The sequence below is a fragment of the Diplodia seriata genome, assembly GCF_021436955.1.
Source record: "Diplodia seriata strain FDS-637 chromosome Unknown scaffold_6, whole genome shotgun sequence".
Lineage (NCBI taxonomy): Eukaryota > Fungi > Ascomycota > Dothideomycetes > Botryosphaeriales > Botryosphaeriaceae > Diplodia > Diplodia seriata.
The window spans coordinates 1,866,261-1,882,383 of NW_027117313.1; the positions used below are offsets into that span (position 1 = coordinate 1,866,261).

Below are 16,123 nucleotides of genomic sequence, written 5' to 3' on the forward strand. Positions count from 1 at the left end.
CTCCACCGCCCTCTCTAAAGGCCTGCCGGCGCCCGCGATGACAACTCCCTCCACGCGTCGCCCGGTGCTCTTGCTGCTCACTCTCTAAGTCTGACGTCGCCGCGAGAACCCAAGAAAGACCACCTCGTCCCCGGGCCCAAGCTTCCAACTACCTCTCCCCGAGACCGAGACCGCCTGGACAATCGCCTTTACCCCTCCCGACGCCGCTCATCCTCGCAACATCGCAACAACCGAAGCTCGCCTCAATCCAAAATGGACAGCCAGAGCGCCTCCGCAAGCCCAGACCGCGACTGGGTCCCCAGGCAGCGCCCGCAGTCGTACGCTCCGCCCCGCCCCAGTGCTCCCCGCCTCGGGCCCCCTCAAGCTGACGGCCGCACAGCCAGATTGCCAAAAACTTCTCCGCCGCGCTCGACGACATCTTCAACCTGAGTGGCAAGTTCGATGATGTCGAGAAAGAGGTCGACCAGAAGTGAGCTCGCCCTGCGCACACCACACCGCCTCAGACCTCAGCATGCTGACGCCCGGACAGGCAGCAGGAACTCACGTCGCAGAATGCCGAGCTCGAGGCCCTGGAGGCCCGGCTGCGCGCAGCTGAGGAACGCCTAAAGGCAGCCAAGGGCGACCCGTCGTCGTCGGACGATGGCAAGAGCCCTGTGGAAGAGCAGAAGAGCCCGTCTGGCTTGACGCCGGCTGTGCAGGGCAGCCGCCCGACCAGCAAGGGCATCTCGGCGTGAGGAAAGCAAAGGAAACTACAAACAAATCATTCAAAGGAACGCGTATTCGGAGTTTGGTGTGATACCAGATATTTGTACAGGATTGGATGTATAAACAGCCACACATTTTTCTTTTTTGTTTCCCTTCTTCTTTTTCTCTCACTTTTCTTTGGGAAGCCATTCAGGACATTATACCATAACATCACCGCCATTGTGATGGTGCATCACGGCCTGATTATAACGCCTGCACGAGACGTGGCACTCGATCAGTCACCGAATTCATGTTACACGCTGCTAGAATCTATCATGCTTTCACGGTAAGCTCCTGACATTTCCAGTCTCATCGAGCTTCACACGCAGCACCAGGACGTGCCCCTGTCGGAGGCCCTCAGCCAAGCCCATTGCATTGCGAGAAAGGAGCGAAAGAGATGGAATCAGCCGGGGTGTGTTTGAGCCGCGAGCTTTTGGAAGTCGGGACCCCAGCGGCCTGGACCCTGGCGTTTCGGCCGGCTTCCTCTTCCCATTAGCGCCCCCCACCATTGAGAACAGTCAGCCCTTGACACGCGCCTTGTTGTTTTCGATTGAAACGTGCATGTCTGGCCACGACTGCTCTCAAACAATCTGCTCCTGCTGCGTTGGCTGCCGTTTTCTGTTTTTGCATTGACGGCTCCTGACTGTGTCACGAGGCGCTGGCCCAACCTCAATCCGTACTAAGCGCGGGGAACTTGGGGCAGCTCGGAATACTGGAAATTTTCGCTCATCGTTCCATCATCCGCCGTAACCGAAAATTGCAACCTTATTGCCTGATTCAGGAGAACGACGCCCAACCGCCACCGAGCGATCATCGTCAGCGACATTTCCGTGGTCATTTATTCCAGCTCACGTTCACCCAGCAATTTCCTTTCGAGTCCGCATCGACGCGCCCTCATGTGACGTCCATGGATTGACAAGCGAGCGGAACCATTGGCCTCAATTTGCGTCTCGAAATTACCTTGCCACTATCCCAATGGACTATCGACGCCTCCAGCAAGCAGACACGCATTGGAAAAATTGATCCACATTGTGCCGGTATCGCCGCCGATCAGTGGGGCCCGAAAAGGAGACAAACGAACGCCCAATTCGTGGATGCCATCATTATCTCAATTGAAGCAAAGACGGAGCGGGAACGAAGTCAAGCCAGGCGCCGGGAAGGATTGCTTCCATCACGCACCGCTTTGCAACAAAACGTTTTTCCCCACCCTTCCCGAGCCAGACGAAACGAGATCTGCGACAAGGTTGCGGTAGGTTACCCGCTGGGCGAGCCGATCCGGAGGTACCAGGTGCGACGGCGAAGGGAGATCTTGCGCGAACGACCCACTGGCTGGCGCCTGGAAAAAGAAAAAGGGAGGTTTCGCACGCCCTATGATCACCGGGAGATACTCCGATCAGATAAACGGGGCGCCAGGCTGTGGCCTCTGCGGCTGCTGATTGTCGCGGAGCCGTTTGGAACCGCCCTGGTGGGAAGGCCTCAAGGAGGTGGGTGGAATGCTTCTCGAATTGCTTGCTGAGACGTGAGATGGAATGGAAAGAACAATGATAGATGCTCCGTGAAGGCTGGACTCGCAGGTTGACTCTTAGAAGGATGAAAGGGATGAACACTCGATACCTCTTTTAAGGTAAGCCTATGATCATGTTGGGGACAATGTGGAACCAAAGTCCGGCTCTGAGGACACGTTCCCTTCCGCTCCACGCTCGAAGCTCAACACTGTAGCAAGAAGCACCTCACGTCCCTGGTCTTGACTGGAGGATCTATTGGACCCGAAAGAATATCGCCAACTCGCTCTGCCATTAAAATGACAAGTTATGCAAACAATATCAGAGTCTAGGGATGAAAGTATCAACATCGCGTTCGAACTCCAAGCTCTGAATGTCAACGCGCCAACGGGGTTTACTTAGCTGCGATCAAGGCACCCATGATGTACCTGATTAAACCGTTGTCAAACCAAGGTCGATTTTCTATTCGCATCTCCATGAGTTGTCCAATTAAACAAACGTACTGAGCGATGGTCGCTTCCGGGATAGTCCCTATTGAGATTGGATAGGCTGCTGGTAAGTTTATGGTCTGGTAAAAAGAATCCTATTATTAAAGTGCATGCAAGAGCTTCTCAAGGTAATATTCGACAATATTGCGTTTCAGAAACGTAAGTGGTCACATGCACAGGTATTTACCACCACGACTTATCAATAGCTGGTGCAGTTGGCGTATTCGTATTTGAGACCATTCATGATGGAGTCACTCCTTTTCCCCGCAGTAAGCTACGACAAGCATTACAGCGCGAACGAATAAGAGCCTGGGCACTAGGTTAAGCGCTGCTCAAGCAATCTTGAACGTACATGGCAGTCCCCGGATTTCTGGATTTGAACGTGTGGTGTACCCCAGAACGCTCCACCCCCGCGTTCTCGGGTCAAGTTGCGTGGGGAACCGGGGTAAACAACACCGAGCTGTCGACGACGCCTCAGCCACCAGGTGGCAGCTACTGCCATTAGCAGAGCTCTCATCTAACCCTGCCTGCGCTGTCGGCTCATGCCGTGCGGCGATGCAGCCCCTTTGGTGCGCGTATGTGATCCTCGCGACGGATCACACTTCACCCTTTCGGAAAAGCCGAATGGATCTCCACATGCAGCGCTTCCCATTCCCCAGACCTAGAACGAGTCTTCGGGGGGAATGCAACCGCGAGCTCCGCATGTGTAGGGTTCGAAACATCGATGCATAAGAAGCTTGCATAGCTTGAAGAGATTTCCGGGGCCCCACATTCGCAGCTCGCTCGCTGCTTCCCCGTTGCACTTCGACTTTCTTCGCCATTTCAGACCTTCCGAGCGAAATGGCCATTTTCAAGAGAACCATCGTTGCTGATGACCATGCCGTCACTCGGGGTGGACATCTGACCTTGAAGCAGTCACTGTTGCCAAACTGTCTCGGTGAGCTTCCCCATCACATCCTGCCAGCCAGGTAGACAAAAGCGCAGCTCTCTCGGTCTCCGTGAGCTTCTGAAGGTTGCTGATTTCGCTTTACTTCCCTGCAGTAACAATCCTCTTCTTCCTCTGGGGCTTCGCCTACGGCCTCCTCGACGTCCTGAACTCGCACTTCCAAGCCGACCTCAACATCACCGCCAGCAAAGCGTCCGGGCTGTCCGCCGCCTACTTCGGTGCCTACTTCCTCTGCCCGCTCACCATCTCCGGCTGGATCCTGCGGCACTATGGCTTCCGCATCACCTTCATGACCGGTTCGTCCAACACCCTACAAATTTATCCCCTCGGTCTCCCAACACACAATGAAACGTCCACTAATTACATCTTTCCACAATACCCAGGACTCGCAGTCCTTGCAGTCGGCTGCCTCCTCTTCTGGCCGTCGGGCGTCAAGGAGTCGTTCGGCGGCTTCTGCGGCTCCATGTTCGTTGTCGGCGCGGGGCTGTCGACGCTCGAGACGGGCGCGGACAACTTCCTGTCGATCTGCGGCCCGCCGCGCTACAGCGAGATCCGGCTGAACCTGGCGCAGGGCGTACAGGGCGTGGGCTCGTTCGTCGCGCCGCTGCTGGCGAGCCGGGTGTTCTTCGCCGACACGGTGGACACGAAGCAGGGGTTGCGGAACGTACAGGTGAGAAGACCCCATCCCGTTCCCTCATTGTTGCTTTTGTGGCAAACCAATTTGCTGATGGTGTTGATGGTGATGATGACGGGTTAGTGGGTCTACCTTGGCGTCGCGGGCTTCGTCGCCCTGCTCATCATCCTGTTCTGGATCGTGCCCATGCCGGAGGTGACGGATGCCGACATGGCGGTCCAGGAGCGCGAGATCGCCGAGGGCGGACACGCTGTCGATGGCGCCGAGGGCGAGGCGGAAGGCCCGTTTAGCAAGCAGTACAATCTGTTTCTTGGAGTGTGGAGCCAGTTCTGCTACGTCGGCGCGCAGGTGGCGGTTGCGAACTACTTCATCAACTTCTGCCAGGAGGCGGGTTATTCGAGCGCGACGAGCTGTGAGTCCCTTTCTTTTCCCAATTCTCTCTTTTCATCAAGCAAGCGGTGACTGTGTATGCTGACGAGGGTGTACAGCGAACCTGCTCGCCGTTGGCCAGGGCTGCTACGCCTTCATGCGCTTCGTCGGCTCCGGCCTGATGACCAGCAAGGCCTTCAAGCCGCGCTACATGCTCGCGACCTACCTCGCACTATGCTTCATCTTCGGCCTCGCAGCCATACTGACGCACGGGAAGACGAGCGTGGCCATGCTGATACTGGTGCTATGCTTTGAGAGCGTGAGTGGAACACTCCTGAGCGAGAGAGACACTTGCACAACGACAAACAACTCCATCACCATGCTAACCAGAAGACAACACATCGCAGATCTGCTTCGCCACCATCTTCACCCTCGCCCTGCGCGGCCTCGGCCGCCACACCAAGCGCGGCGGCAGCATGCTCGTCGCCGCCATCTCCGGCGGCGCTGCCATCCCTCCCAGTACGTTTCCCTCCGTCCCTCCTGGTAACCAACAACAGCGCTGACCACCAAATCCAGTGACCGGCGCCGTCGCCACCTCGACCGGCAACTTCCACACCGCCATGGCCATCCCGACCGCCTTCTACGTCGCCGCCTGGATCTTCCCCGTGTACGTCAACTTCTTCAACAAGGAAAGCCTGGACGCGCATCGCGCGACGGATCTGAACGTGGACAAGAGTGTCGTGGACATGCAGGATAAGGTGGCTGAGGTGGAGAGGGGCCATAGTGCGGCGACGACGACGGAGGTGGGGAAGGGGGAACAGGTGGTAAGGAGTGAGAGGGCGTAGGGAGGCAAGGCTGTTGTGGGGGTTTGGGGTAGTGAGTGGGGGGTATCACAGCAAGTGACGGGAGAGTTGGGCCCTTTTAGCTCAATCGACGATGTTGATACCATTCTTAGAGAGGGAGTTGAATCTAAGATCCGGACGTAGATGCGCGTGTTAAAGACTCACATCTCTGTCTGGATCTTGGATTCAACTACCCATAAGTATAGCGGGTCTGAGAACGTTAATGAGTGACGCTTTAATGTTTGACTTGATTCAGCTCGATTCATTAGTCTAGACTACTTGCAAGACCTTTGTCCGCACATTTACTCTGTCGTGGTGGTAGCTGGACAGTTCTGGCAGCCTACCCTCCACGAAATCGTGATCATGGAATTTATGCTCGCGTGGGTATGCAACCTCAATCGGATCAACCGACTTTTCAGTCAGTTCCTCGGCCGATTCAGAAGTCCAACAACAGACCATTTCGAGGACTTTACGCATCAAAGTGCGCAATGTAGACTCCCTCGGGGGCCCCGAGTCTCTTTCGGATCGTGAAAGTCGCGCGCTTGCGCCGCAACTGTACCCATGCCAAGCACAGTCGTCCCAAACTGCGTAGCCCACTCGGCGGTATGTGTTGGGTGACTCTTGCGAAGGAATGACACCGATAGTGAACACTTGAAGTGGATCGGTGTCCCGCCGGTAGGTCGCGTCTCGTGCGTAGGTTTGCTGGGCAACAGCGATGAAAGTGATTGGTGTGTCGGGAGGAACTACTTCATCCGGACGCCACAAGCCGCGCATCAACCGCCAGTCCGTGGGATGGGTTGGCCGTTCATCGGAGAAAATGAAGTAATTGTTCGGGTGAAACCTCCTGCCCCTGTAATCGAACTCCTGCTCTCCAACATCAGGGTATTGAAAAACCATGTCAGTTGGGCAATCTGGGTCTTTGCCAAACGCGAACGGGTAGATGGAGTTGATGTACCCCGTTCTCGTGTGACCACGGATGCTCAGAACACCGGTTTTTCTGGATGGAGGACCCGATACCTCCACATGGTCAATGGTGCAAATTTGCTTTACCACTGGATCTCCAATGGCATTCGCGTATACCACTGGTCCGGGGACGGAGATCCACGACCAGGTCGGCGCTACACCAACACCGACTCCAGGCTTTCGGACAGACTGAGCTCTGTAGTCAAAGGCACGGGCCAAAGTCAATGAATACTCCAGTGAATGAGGAATGCTCCATAGGAGACCCAGCCAGAGCTCTGATTTCCATAGACCAACAAGGAATGTGTTTCTGGTCTTCCTCTGAATGGCATCTGCGATGCCGGTGATGGCAATCAGCCGATCCGTGTCGACCGTCATTCCTCGGTGGGTGTAGTCCATGACAGCATCGCACCATTGCCAATGCTGATTCCGTCGGCTAACATCATTGTCGCTGAAGTACTCTCCGCCGTCCGTAATGCCGTGTTGGATTGACTTGTGAGACCCGATCTGGAGAGCGTCGCTCACTATGGGATAGCGCTCAGTCCCATGCCCACACAGGCACTCCCACGAAATCTCAGAGCCGTTGAATATCAACATCCGCGGCGAGAGCATTTGCTCCTGGAATACCCAGGCACGCCCAAACAATGGCGGCACTAGCTCCGCTCCAGGTCGCTGGGAGCGCTTGTTCGATGTCGGTACTCTCTTGGTCAAGTCGTACAATGTGAACAAAGCTGTCATGCTTCTCCGGAGCCTTACGGAAAGAGGCAGTTGTAGAAGTCCATCTCGTTTCGCAAAACAGCCCACAATCCCGTCCGAAGCATGTGCGGCTGCAATGTTGAATGTGGAGTGGGAGTAGACCTGGCACATCTGAGCTGCCTCTCTTTCCCAGTCCTGCGGGTCGTCTTGAACAATGCAGAGAGAATCGATCCAGAGATATCGGAATCCGAGTTTCCTGGCCGCCTGAACTGAATCTTGGAACGTTTGGGACAAATCGCTCATGCGTATGCCTCTCTGTCTCTGGTTCAATGTTGCCTTTGTTGTTGTGATTATCTGCGTTTTGCCCCAGCAGTGGCTTAGAGTGAGATATTGTCGACCTTCCATGTTGACTTCGTTCGTCGCAATCAAGCGGATGCCTCCGTTTGCAAGATCCAGGACTCGGGTCGGTACGAAGGGGGGCGATGAGCTGGAAAGGTGGCATCTTTGGTGCTTTGAGAGACATTGGTTGACCCAGAACCGAGCTAACTCGATAGAGGAGTCTGAACCCGTGCTCTGATTGCTCAACGTCTGACATTTGCTCAACGCAGAAGGGAGGTCATCTATAAAGAGACTTGTAAGTCCGAAAGAAACATCCAAGAGCTACGTATTGGGACTTACCATCCTCAACATAGTCTGAGAAAGCTGCAATGATACATTTCTCGACGATTACATGGCCTTGAGAAGTTCGGAGCTCGCCTTTTAAGAGTGGATCTGTGCCGTCTTGAGGGTCGAGCTCGAACAAAACCGTAGTATCGATTGGAACATCCGGACACCCCTCTCTTGTAACGGCATGAACGATTGCTCGACAAGGGGGGCACCCCTGATCGGATGATCTCCTCAAACTTCCGAAATCATTGTGAACGGTGGCAGAGTATCCTGACCATTTGGCGCTGGTGGTTCCGAATTGCACTTGCGACGTGACGCCGTTCCAGAACGACTGGCATTTTCCGCAAAACATGTTGGATGAATTGATTGAAGTAGTAGGATGGGCTGTTGTAGCTTCATCATGGATTGAATTGCCTTTTTTTATGTTCTGCAGACGAATTGAGCGGCACAGTTGCGGCGTAGGCGTTGTATTTGCTATTGGATACAGCTGTGGAGCCGCGCCTCTGTAGCCGCGCGCATTTGCCTAAGCGCTCGGTAGCGCGCCCGTCACAAACTAAACATAGAACCACCACTGAGATCGCGCATAATTTATGGAAAATTCGCTTCGGTGTGTAATGTCCTCAAAAATAAGCGCATGGGAAGACCTGCTACTCAGTATCGTCAGAAAGCTGATCTGTACATGTACAGGGGGTTCGGTTCGGCTCCTCGGGTCGTGGGGGCGGCAAGCTGAGCATCTTCAAAAACCCCTGCACGCTAGTTCTTCAGTTCGCTTGAGGTAGCCTCGGTCAATACAATCGTTTTTAAATCGTACCTGCTTGTTAAAGTGTCGGATATACAAAGAAAACTTCAAAGCCAGCAGAAGTTATTTACTTTGCCCACAGCACTCAAGAGCAAGCGGAACGAGTATCGCCATTACTACGGCCCCCTATACTTTACTATTCAAAGACACAACCCTACTTACCAAACCTCTCTACATAACACTCTCTCGCGCCCACACCAAACCTTGCCCCCCTCTTCACCACCCCTGTCAGACCCAATACGCCTCCACCTCCGCCCCCGCCTTCCAACAACCCGCACAATCCCCACGCCAGAAGCCGTCCCCGGGACACTCCCTCGCACAAGCCTGGAAAGAGACCCGCCTCATCAGCAACCCGCAATCCATCCACCGACGCAAACAGCGGCGGCGGCGGCGGCGCACCCTCCCCCTCCCACCGCGCCTTCCAGCCCTGGACCATCCGCAACCACCACCTCCTCCTCCTGCAGAGCGACCACGAAAGCCTTCCTTCCCCCGCTGCTCGTCTCGCCGGCTTCGGTGAGGAGCTCGCTCGATCCGCACTAGACGGCGCAGGGCAGGGGCGGGCATGGGCATGGGGCGTTTGAGGGCGAGGAGGACGGCGGCGGGCCGCGTGGCGTGTCAGGGGTCGTCGTAGGAGGCAGGGGTGGAGGCGGGGGCGGAGGCCGGGGGTGGTTCTTCATATCGTCTTCATCGACATCGACATCGACATCATCATCGTCATTGGCGTCTTCATCGTCGTCGACGTTGATGTTGTCGTCGTCGACTTGACGGGGGGGCCGATGATGAGAAGAGCGAGCGCCGCCATTCGGCTAACACGCTGCCGGGGAGAAGATGGCTTTGCCTGTGGCGAGGGTGACCGCGGCCCGGATTGCGGAGAGCTGGGTGGGGGTTGGTTGAAGGAGGAGGGATGAGGGGGTGGAGGGGGTGGAGGTGGTGGGCGGCGGAGAGAGCTGGCAATAGGGAGTGGGCGAAGAGGGCGAGGGCGAAGAGGGTGAGGGCGACGGGAGAGGTGAAGTCGAAGGTGTTGTGGCGTAGAAGACGGGGGTGGCTTCAGTGGATCTGGATGGTGTGGTGATGGCGCCGACACCGTTCCCTCCATCCGCTGGGGAAGTACAGGGGAGGAGGGTGCAAGTGGCGCTTTTCGTTAGTTTGCGGGAATTCTGGGCGTGTGGGGGCTGGTGGTGGCGGCAGGGAAGAGCTCTAATGATGATGGAGGTGGAGGTGGAGATGGAGGTGGATGGATGGATGGATGTGAGACAAACATGAGGCGGAAGCTAAGTAGGAGAGGGAGGAAGCAGTGCACGGTGCGGGGTCCGCGCCGGGGGTAGTAGTTGGCGGGGAGGAGGGACGTGGTCCGGCGCAAAATAGGTGTAGCTCTAGTCGACGTTGCGGCAGTAGCCGTAGCAGCGAAGGGTGGAGAAGTGCCCTTAGTCCCAGCACGCGGTGTGCCTGATGACGCTGTTGTTGGACTCGATGTAGAGGATGTCGTTGGCAGAGCGCTGGCCAAAAACTTGGTGGTAGATTTGCAACCGGAGCTCTGGCGATGAATGATGATTGGAGCTGGGGGTTTACAGAAAGCTTGGAGCTAGGGGAGTGTTGACGGGGGTGATCGGGCCGTGGAGGGGCTGGCCGGAAGCTGAGGCAGGGGAGAGTTCGCAGTGGATGAGCTATAGGTGACAGCGACTCAGGTGCTGTCTAAAATTACCGCAAACCATACGCACTACTGATGGCTACAATAGTTTCAGATGGCGATTTCGGGGAAGGGCTGGGCGGTGGCTGTAGACGGTCAAGCGGAGTTGGGGCTTCGACTTTGACGCTACCCGGCGAAGGATTGACTGCGTCTCACCAATCAACCGTGAGGTAAACACTTTCCATCATCCCGGGGAGCAACGCTACCAGCTATAAACCATGTCAAGAAAGAGAAGAATGAGGCGATACTAGAGGCATGGGAGGCGGGAAGGAGAGGCCGCAGCGGGCGGGGAAGCTTAATTGCTCAGGCAACCCGCCGGTGCTGCGTAGCGTGCAGCAGAGGCCGGAGGACGGGAGAGGGACGGAATGCATGCGCACAGATGGCGGATAGAAACGTGGAGAGCGGATAAGCGGATGACGCATGTGAAAGAGATAGACTCATCAGCTGCACGTGGCGATGCTTCCAGAATAGGGGGTCCCATGCATCGGGATTGCGCGAGCCGACTGGGGGTGCCGAGCGAGCGGGCGATTATCCATGGCGCTACCGTGTACAGGGCGGCCGCGAATATCCTTCTCCGGGTCACAGCAGATGGCATGGACGTAAGCACGATCGCCGCCCAGGAACACCGGTCCAGTACCATGCCCACGGGCCGAGGTTCGTCCATGCGCTAGGCTGCGTCCGCAGACGCGGAGCCTGTCAAACGAGAGCTCCCCGTTGCGCCCCGTGTTCCCCGTTGCGAGGCGCATAGTAGGTTGTGACCTCTTCGGACCGAGCCCGCTCGACGGATAGTCGAGGAACACCTCCTCGATCAAGGGGCCACAAAATTGACGCAGACCCTCAAACACCCTAGCATCCTTCACGTGGCTGCGGGCGGAATGCATCTCTGCGGGAGCGGCTGACGGGTCGGGTTGGGCAGCAAGCCACGGCGCGCGAGGGAGGCGGAGTCAGATAGAGTCCACGTTCCCATCTGCCGGCGTCTGTGGTGGGGGAGTTGATGGTGGGCGGGAAGAGTAGAGGCGTTCTGTCCGGCTGTGGACGGCGGCGCAGATCCAGTGAGCTAACCACCACCACTTCGGCCCTACTCTGTTAGCGACCACCGGGCATAGCTCCGCTGCGCCTTTGTCGCTTCTTATCGCTAACGTTAGTTTCCTTCTGCTTCGCTTGACGAACACTGGCGCTCGGCAATCACAGTTTAGCGTGTTGCGCTTCCTCCTGGCGTCCCGTCAAAACAAGCCCTCGACATCCTTGTTTAAACCTGCCCGACCGCCCTCCTAACACACCTTCCCGCCCTCCACCTGGCATGGGCACGCTCAGTTAAGATCCGATGGCCTCCCGCTGCCCTGCTGCCGATCAGACTCCACTCCCCTCACGCTCTTTGAACTCGTCGTCAACATGGCTTTCGACATTGCCGGCGGACGTGGCAATTCCATGTACATTCTGGGTGGATTCGGCCTTGTCCTAGTCTGGTCCACTCTCTCGCTCCGCATCTATGTGAGGGTTCACATGCTCCGCCAATGGGGGTGGGACGACTGGATGATGGCCTGGGCCGTCGTCTCCTTCACCATCATGGCGGCCGGCATGTTCTTGCTTGCCAAGAACTCATTCGGCAGTCCAGCATACACCCTCCCAACCGACACCTTGGTCAAGCTCTACGAAGTAGGTGAATCCCCATTCCACTGACTGAGCAAGCTCTGACCGCACGCAGATGGTCATCTTCGCCGAGGAGGGCTACGTCGCCACTGCCATGTTCTTCCGCCTTTCCGTCTGCTGCTTCTACCTCCGACTTACGCCAGTCATGTGGCACATCTGGACCATCCGAGCGCTGATGGGCGTCACCACAACCTATTCCATTGCCTACTTCTTCGTGCTCCTCAACCAATGCACCCCCATCTCTTATTTCTGGACCCACTTCCGCGGCGACACCCACGGGACCTGCCTCAGCGACAGCATCATCATCGGCACCACCTTCGTCCACACCATCGTCTCCATCGTCGCCGACTGGACTCTCAACAGCATCCCTCTCTTCATCATCATCCCCAGCACCACCATGAACCGGCGCACCAAATTCAGCGCTCTCGCCCTGCTCGGACTGGGTGCATTGTACGTTTCCCCATTTCCCATTCACTGCACAAAAACTGACCCCACACTTCCACCCACAGCGCTAGCTGCGGCATCATCATCCGCCTCATCGCCCTCTTCACCATCCGGCCGTCCAACAGCGCCGTCCCGCTCTCCCCGCCCGTCGCCTTCTGGTCCGCGCTCGAGGCGACGATCGGCATGACGGCCGCCAACCTGGCCACGTACCGCCCCTTCCTGCGCTCGCTCGCAAAGTCGATCCGCAGCGGGCCCGACAGCAACCTCTCGCCGCACCAGAACTCCATCATCAACCTCAGCAAGATCCGGTGGCCGCGCAGCAGAGGGTCGCGCGGGCGGCGAGGCGGCGACGGGTCGGGCTACATGCGCAGCGGGGACGACGGGCAGGACTTGGACGGCATCGACGAGCAGTGGGAGAGGGAGTTGGAGCTGGAGCTGTGCCGGGGCTCGGGCGGGACGGGTGGGACGTCGGTGGATGATAGCAAGTCCGCGGCGCAGATCGTGCGGGTGGGGAGCGAGGATGCGTTGAGGCAGGATTCTTCGCAGGCTGTATGAGTGTTCGACGGTGTGTACTACGACTTTTATTTGCTGGTTGTTCTTTGAGCGTATTTTGATGCCCCGGGAAAATTCACGACTTTCTTTAGCTGTAACAACATCAACAACAATATCACCACAAGTGCTGGGATTTCGAAAGGCACGTACCCTTTCCACTGTCTTTGTCTGTCACTTGGTTTGTGTTGAAGCTGGAGGGTTTATACAGGACGTCATCGTAGACTTCATGTCCTTCTCCTCTACCTGCAGTCCCACCATCGTCTTCACTTCTTTACAAAGCAAGCCAGTCGCTCCCCCTCCCTCACTCCGACTCCCCTATCCTCACACAGACCTTCCCAAAATGCCCCTGCCCCTCCATATACCTAAACGCCTCCTTCGCCTCCTCAAACGCAAACACCCTCTCATCAACCACGGGCTGCACATCCAACGCCTCGATGACGCGGTTCATCGCCTCATACTGCGTGCGCGGGCCGACAAAGCTCGTGCGCACGACGCAGAAGCGGAAAAACATGTCCAGCAACCGGGGTTCTTCTTCCAATATCTCCGCCGCGCCGCCGCGGAAGCCGACGAGGGAAACGACGCCGCCGGGTTTGATGGCGGCGAGCGACTGCTTCAGCGTCGTCGCGCCGCCCACCTCGACGACGAGGTCGACGCCCGCGCCGCCGTCGGGCGTCAGAGCGGCCGCCGCGGCGCCCCAGTCCGACGTCTCGCGGTAGTTGAGGACGTGGTCGGCGCCGAGGGCGCGCAGCCGCTGCGCTTTCGCTTCAGAAGACGTCGTCGCGATGACCTTGGCGCCGGCGGCTTTGGCGAACTGTATGATGCAAGAGGGGGTGGTGGTCAGTTTAAGTAAGGGATCGGGGACCATGGAGCATGAGGGAGGAAGAGGAAAGAGAAAGAGGGAGGGGAAAAAAAGGAAAGGCGCATATATATATATACGGATACACAAAACGTACCTGCACGGCAAAACAGCTCACCCCGCCACTCCCCATCGTCAGCACCCAATCGCCCGGCCGGGGCGCCTTCCCCTCGAGCCCGAACAGCGCATCCCACGCCGTCACGCCCGCGCATGCCAGCGTGCCGGCCGCCAGCATCCCGAGGTTCGCCGGCGCCGCGATCAGGTACGCCGCCGGGAACACGGCCCACTCGGCCAGCGTCCCCGCCATCGGGCCGGCGCCCAGGACGTGGTCCAGGTGCTTGCGCGGGTCGAACTGCCCCGCCGCGTGCTCGCCGTTCATGACGGTGGCGACGACGTCGCCCGGGCGGAACGAGGAGACGGCGGATCCGACGGCGGCGACGGTGCCGGCGCCGTCGGAGCACGGGATCGTGGGCGAGGAGAGCGGCCAGGGGTACGCGCCGCGCGCGATGACGAGGTCGCGGTAGTTGAGGGAGGCGGCGGAGACTGTATGTTTGTGGGGTTGGTCGTGATCAGTTTTCTGTTTCTTTTTTTTCTTTCTTCTTCTTCCCTTTGGTTCTTTTTTGACTCTTCCTTCTCTTTTCGCTTTTTTTCCCCCCATGTTTTCAAAGGTGGGATTGGTTTCTGCACGTACGCTTGACGAGGACGTCGTTGGGGCCGAGCTCCGGCATGGGGACCTCTTCCAGTTCCAGCCCATCCGGCCCGGTGAAGTCGCGGACGACCCAGCGCCTCATGGTCTTGGGGATGGATGGCGGCTGTGTTGCCGCGGCGCCGTTATTGCGCCCATTGGCGGGTGTAGTGCTCCCGTTGCCGCTGGGGATGTAGGCGCTATGGCCGACTGAAGTCGTCGCTGAGGGAGGCGTCATCGTTGGGTAAGTTTGATGGATTAACTGGACAGCAGCTGCGATGAGAAGCCTCTTCTCAAGCAAAAGATGATGAAAAACATTATATCCGGTTATGCCGCAACATCCTCGGAACGCCGCCGTAAAAGGACGCCTCTCGGTCTGTGTTCTGAGTCGATCCACCCTGAGTTGACGTCAGAACCGTTCTATCCGTGCCTTCGGCCCGAAGCACAGGCTGGGGTGCAGACGCGGAGAGAGTGGTTTCAACGGTGCTGCATGATGGAATATCCTCCTTCCTTATCCTGACGAGTTTCGGCTTCCGCTTCCTGCCAACGTTGGGACTGGCGTCTAAGATTTCGCTCTTGGCAACTTGAGGCGGTTACAGGGAAACTCGTAAGGACAGACTTCGGGTTAAACTACTCGTTTTAAAATGGAAGGCCGGATGCTGCCCCGAGAGAAGGACCGGAGACCCCAATAGAGACCAGTCTCCGACTACGTTCTATCGGCACGGAGCCTACGGTACAATCTTTCAACTTCGGCCAAAATTATAACAGAGACGTAAGGAATTGATTCAATCTAGGTTTTACTACCTCTAACGAAGTAAATACAAGAAACCACCAATACGGAACTCCAACACCAACTCCAAGGACGTGATTACCAGACCAGAAAAGCCAGGCTATCACTAATTGCCTCGATGCGACTCAATGAGCCTTGCCACAGCGTTGAACCCCTCTTCCCTTGCCAGCTTGACCGCTCTCGCAAACTGACGTTCCCCGAACCCAGGACTGGTTATGTCGGCTCCGTGCTGAAGAAGTAGCTTAACTGTGTCAAGCCTGCCCCGCAGAGCAGCTCCCTCAAGAGCTGTCACACCACCTATTCCAACACCAGCAGCATTGACATCAGCGCCTGCGCCTAGAAGCATACAAGAGACCTCAAAGTGGCCTCCGATCGCAGATTCTTGGAGTGCGGACTTTCCTCTATGATTGTATGGCGGCTCATTGACGTCAGCTTTTAGTTGAATTAGACACTCAACCAGCTTACTATCACCAAGAAAAGCTGCATCCTGGAGAACTGTTCTCCAACTCCGAGCTGACGTGGATCCGTATATATCGACCCCTGCTTCATGAAGTAGTCTTAGGATGTTGGGTCCACCGCTCAACTGCCAATAAATCGACCCGTTGGATGTGATTGTCTCCCATCCAAGATCGAGCAAGCTGTTAACTTTAGCTCTAGGAAACTGCAAGAGGAAGCGAACGATGTCTTCTGCTCCGGCCACTGTTGCAGCCTCCAACGGTGACAAGGAATAAAAGCGTCTCCGAAATCCATCATCCGGTAGACAGCTATTAGGCCACCTTCCATTGTTGTTGATAGGCGCACCTGCTTCGACAA

At 56.9% G+C, this 16,123-nt stretch overlaps 4 protein-coding genes across 4 annotated transcripts; 3 read left to right on the plus strand and 1 right to left on the minus strand.

The window, feature by feature from the left end:
• Positions 1 to 252: 252 nt before the first annotated feature.
• Positions 253 to 734, plus strand: SLS55_006456 (uncharacterized protein; the record flags this gene model as incomplete). Its single annotated transcript, XM_066777885.1, has 3 exons — positions 253 to 317; positions 380 to 469; positions 530 to 734. 3 exons carry the CDS (start codon positions 253 to 255, stop codon positions 732 to 734), a joined length of 360 nt encoding a protein of 119 aa, XP_066631980.1.
• Positions 735 to 3,574: 2,840 nt separating this feature from the next.
• SLS55_006457 (uncharacterized protein) lies at positions 3,575 to 5,528 on the plus strand (the record flags this gene model as incomplete). The annotated part of the gene is made up of 7 exons (XM_066777886.1): positions 3,575 to 3,671; positions 3,776 to 3,976; positions 4,064 to 4,350; positions 4,438 to 4,726; positions 4,803 to 5,002; positions 5,091 to 5,202; positions 5,260 to 5,528. The coding sequence occupies 7 exons, from the start codon at positions 3,575 to 3,577 to the stop codon at positions 5,526 to 5,528; spliced, it is 1,455 nt and encodes a 484-aa protein (XP_066631981.1).
• A 6,197-nt stretch (positions 5,529 to 11,725) lies between these two features.
• On the plus strand, positions 11,726 to 12,982 carry SLS55_006458 (uncharacterized protein; the record flags this gene model as incomplete). Its single annotated transcript, XM_066777887.1, has 3 exons — positions 11,726 to 11,989; positions 12,039 to 12,433; positions 12,493 to 12,982. The coding sequence occupies 3 exons, from the start codon at positions 11,726 to 11,728 to the stop codon at positions 12,980 to 12,982; spliced, it is 1,149 nt and encodes a 382-aa protein (XP_066631982.1).
• Positions 12,983 to 13,280: 298 nt separating this feature from the next.
• Positions 13,281 to 13,968, minus strand: SLS55_006459 (uncharacterized protein; the record flags this gene model as incomplete). The annotated part of the gene is made up of 2 exons (XM_066777888.1): positions 13,281 to 13,780; positions 13,962 to 13,968. The coding sequence occupies 2 exons, from the start codon at positions 13,966 to 13,968 to the stop codon at positions 13,281 to 13,283; spliced, it is 507 nt and encodes a 168-aa protein (XP_066631983.1).
• Between the last annotated feature and the right edge of the window lie 2,155 nt (positions 13,969 to 16,123).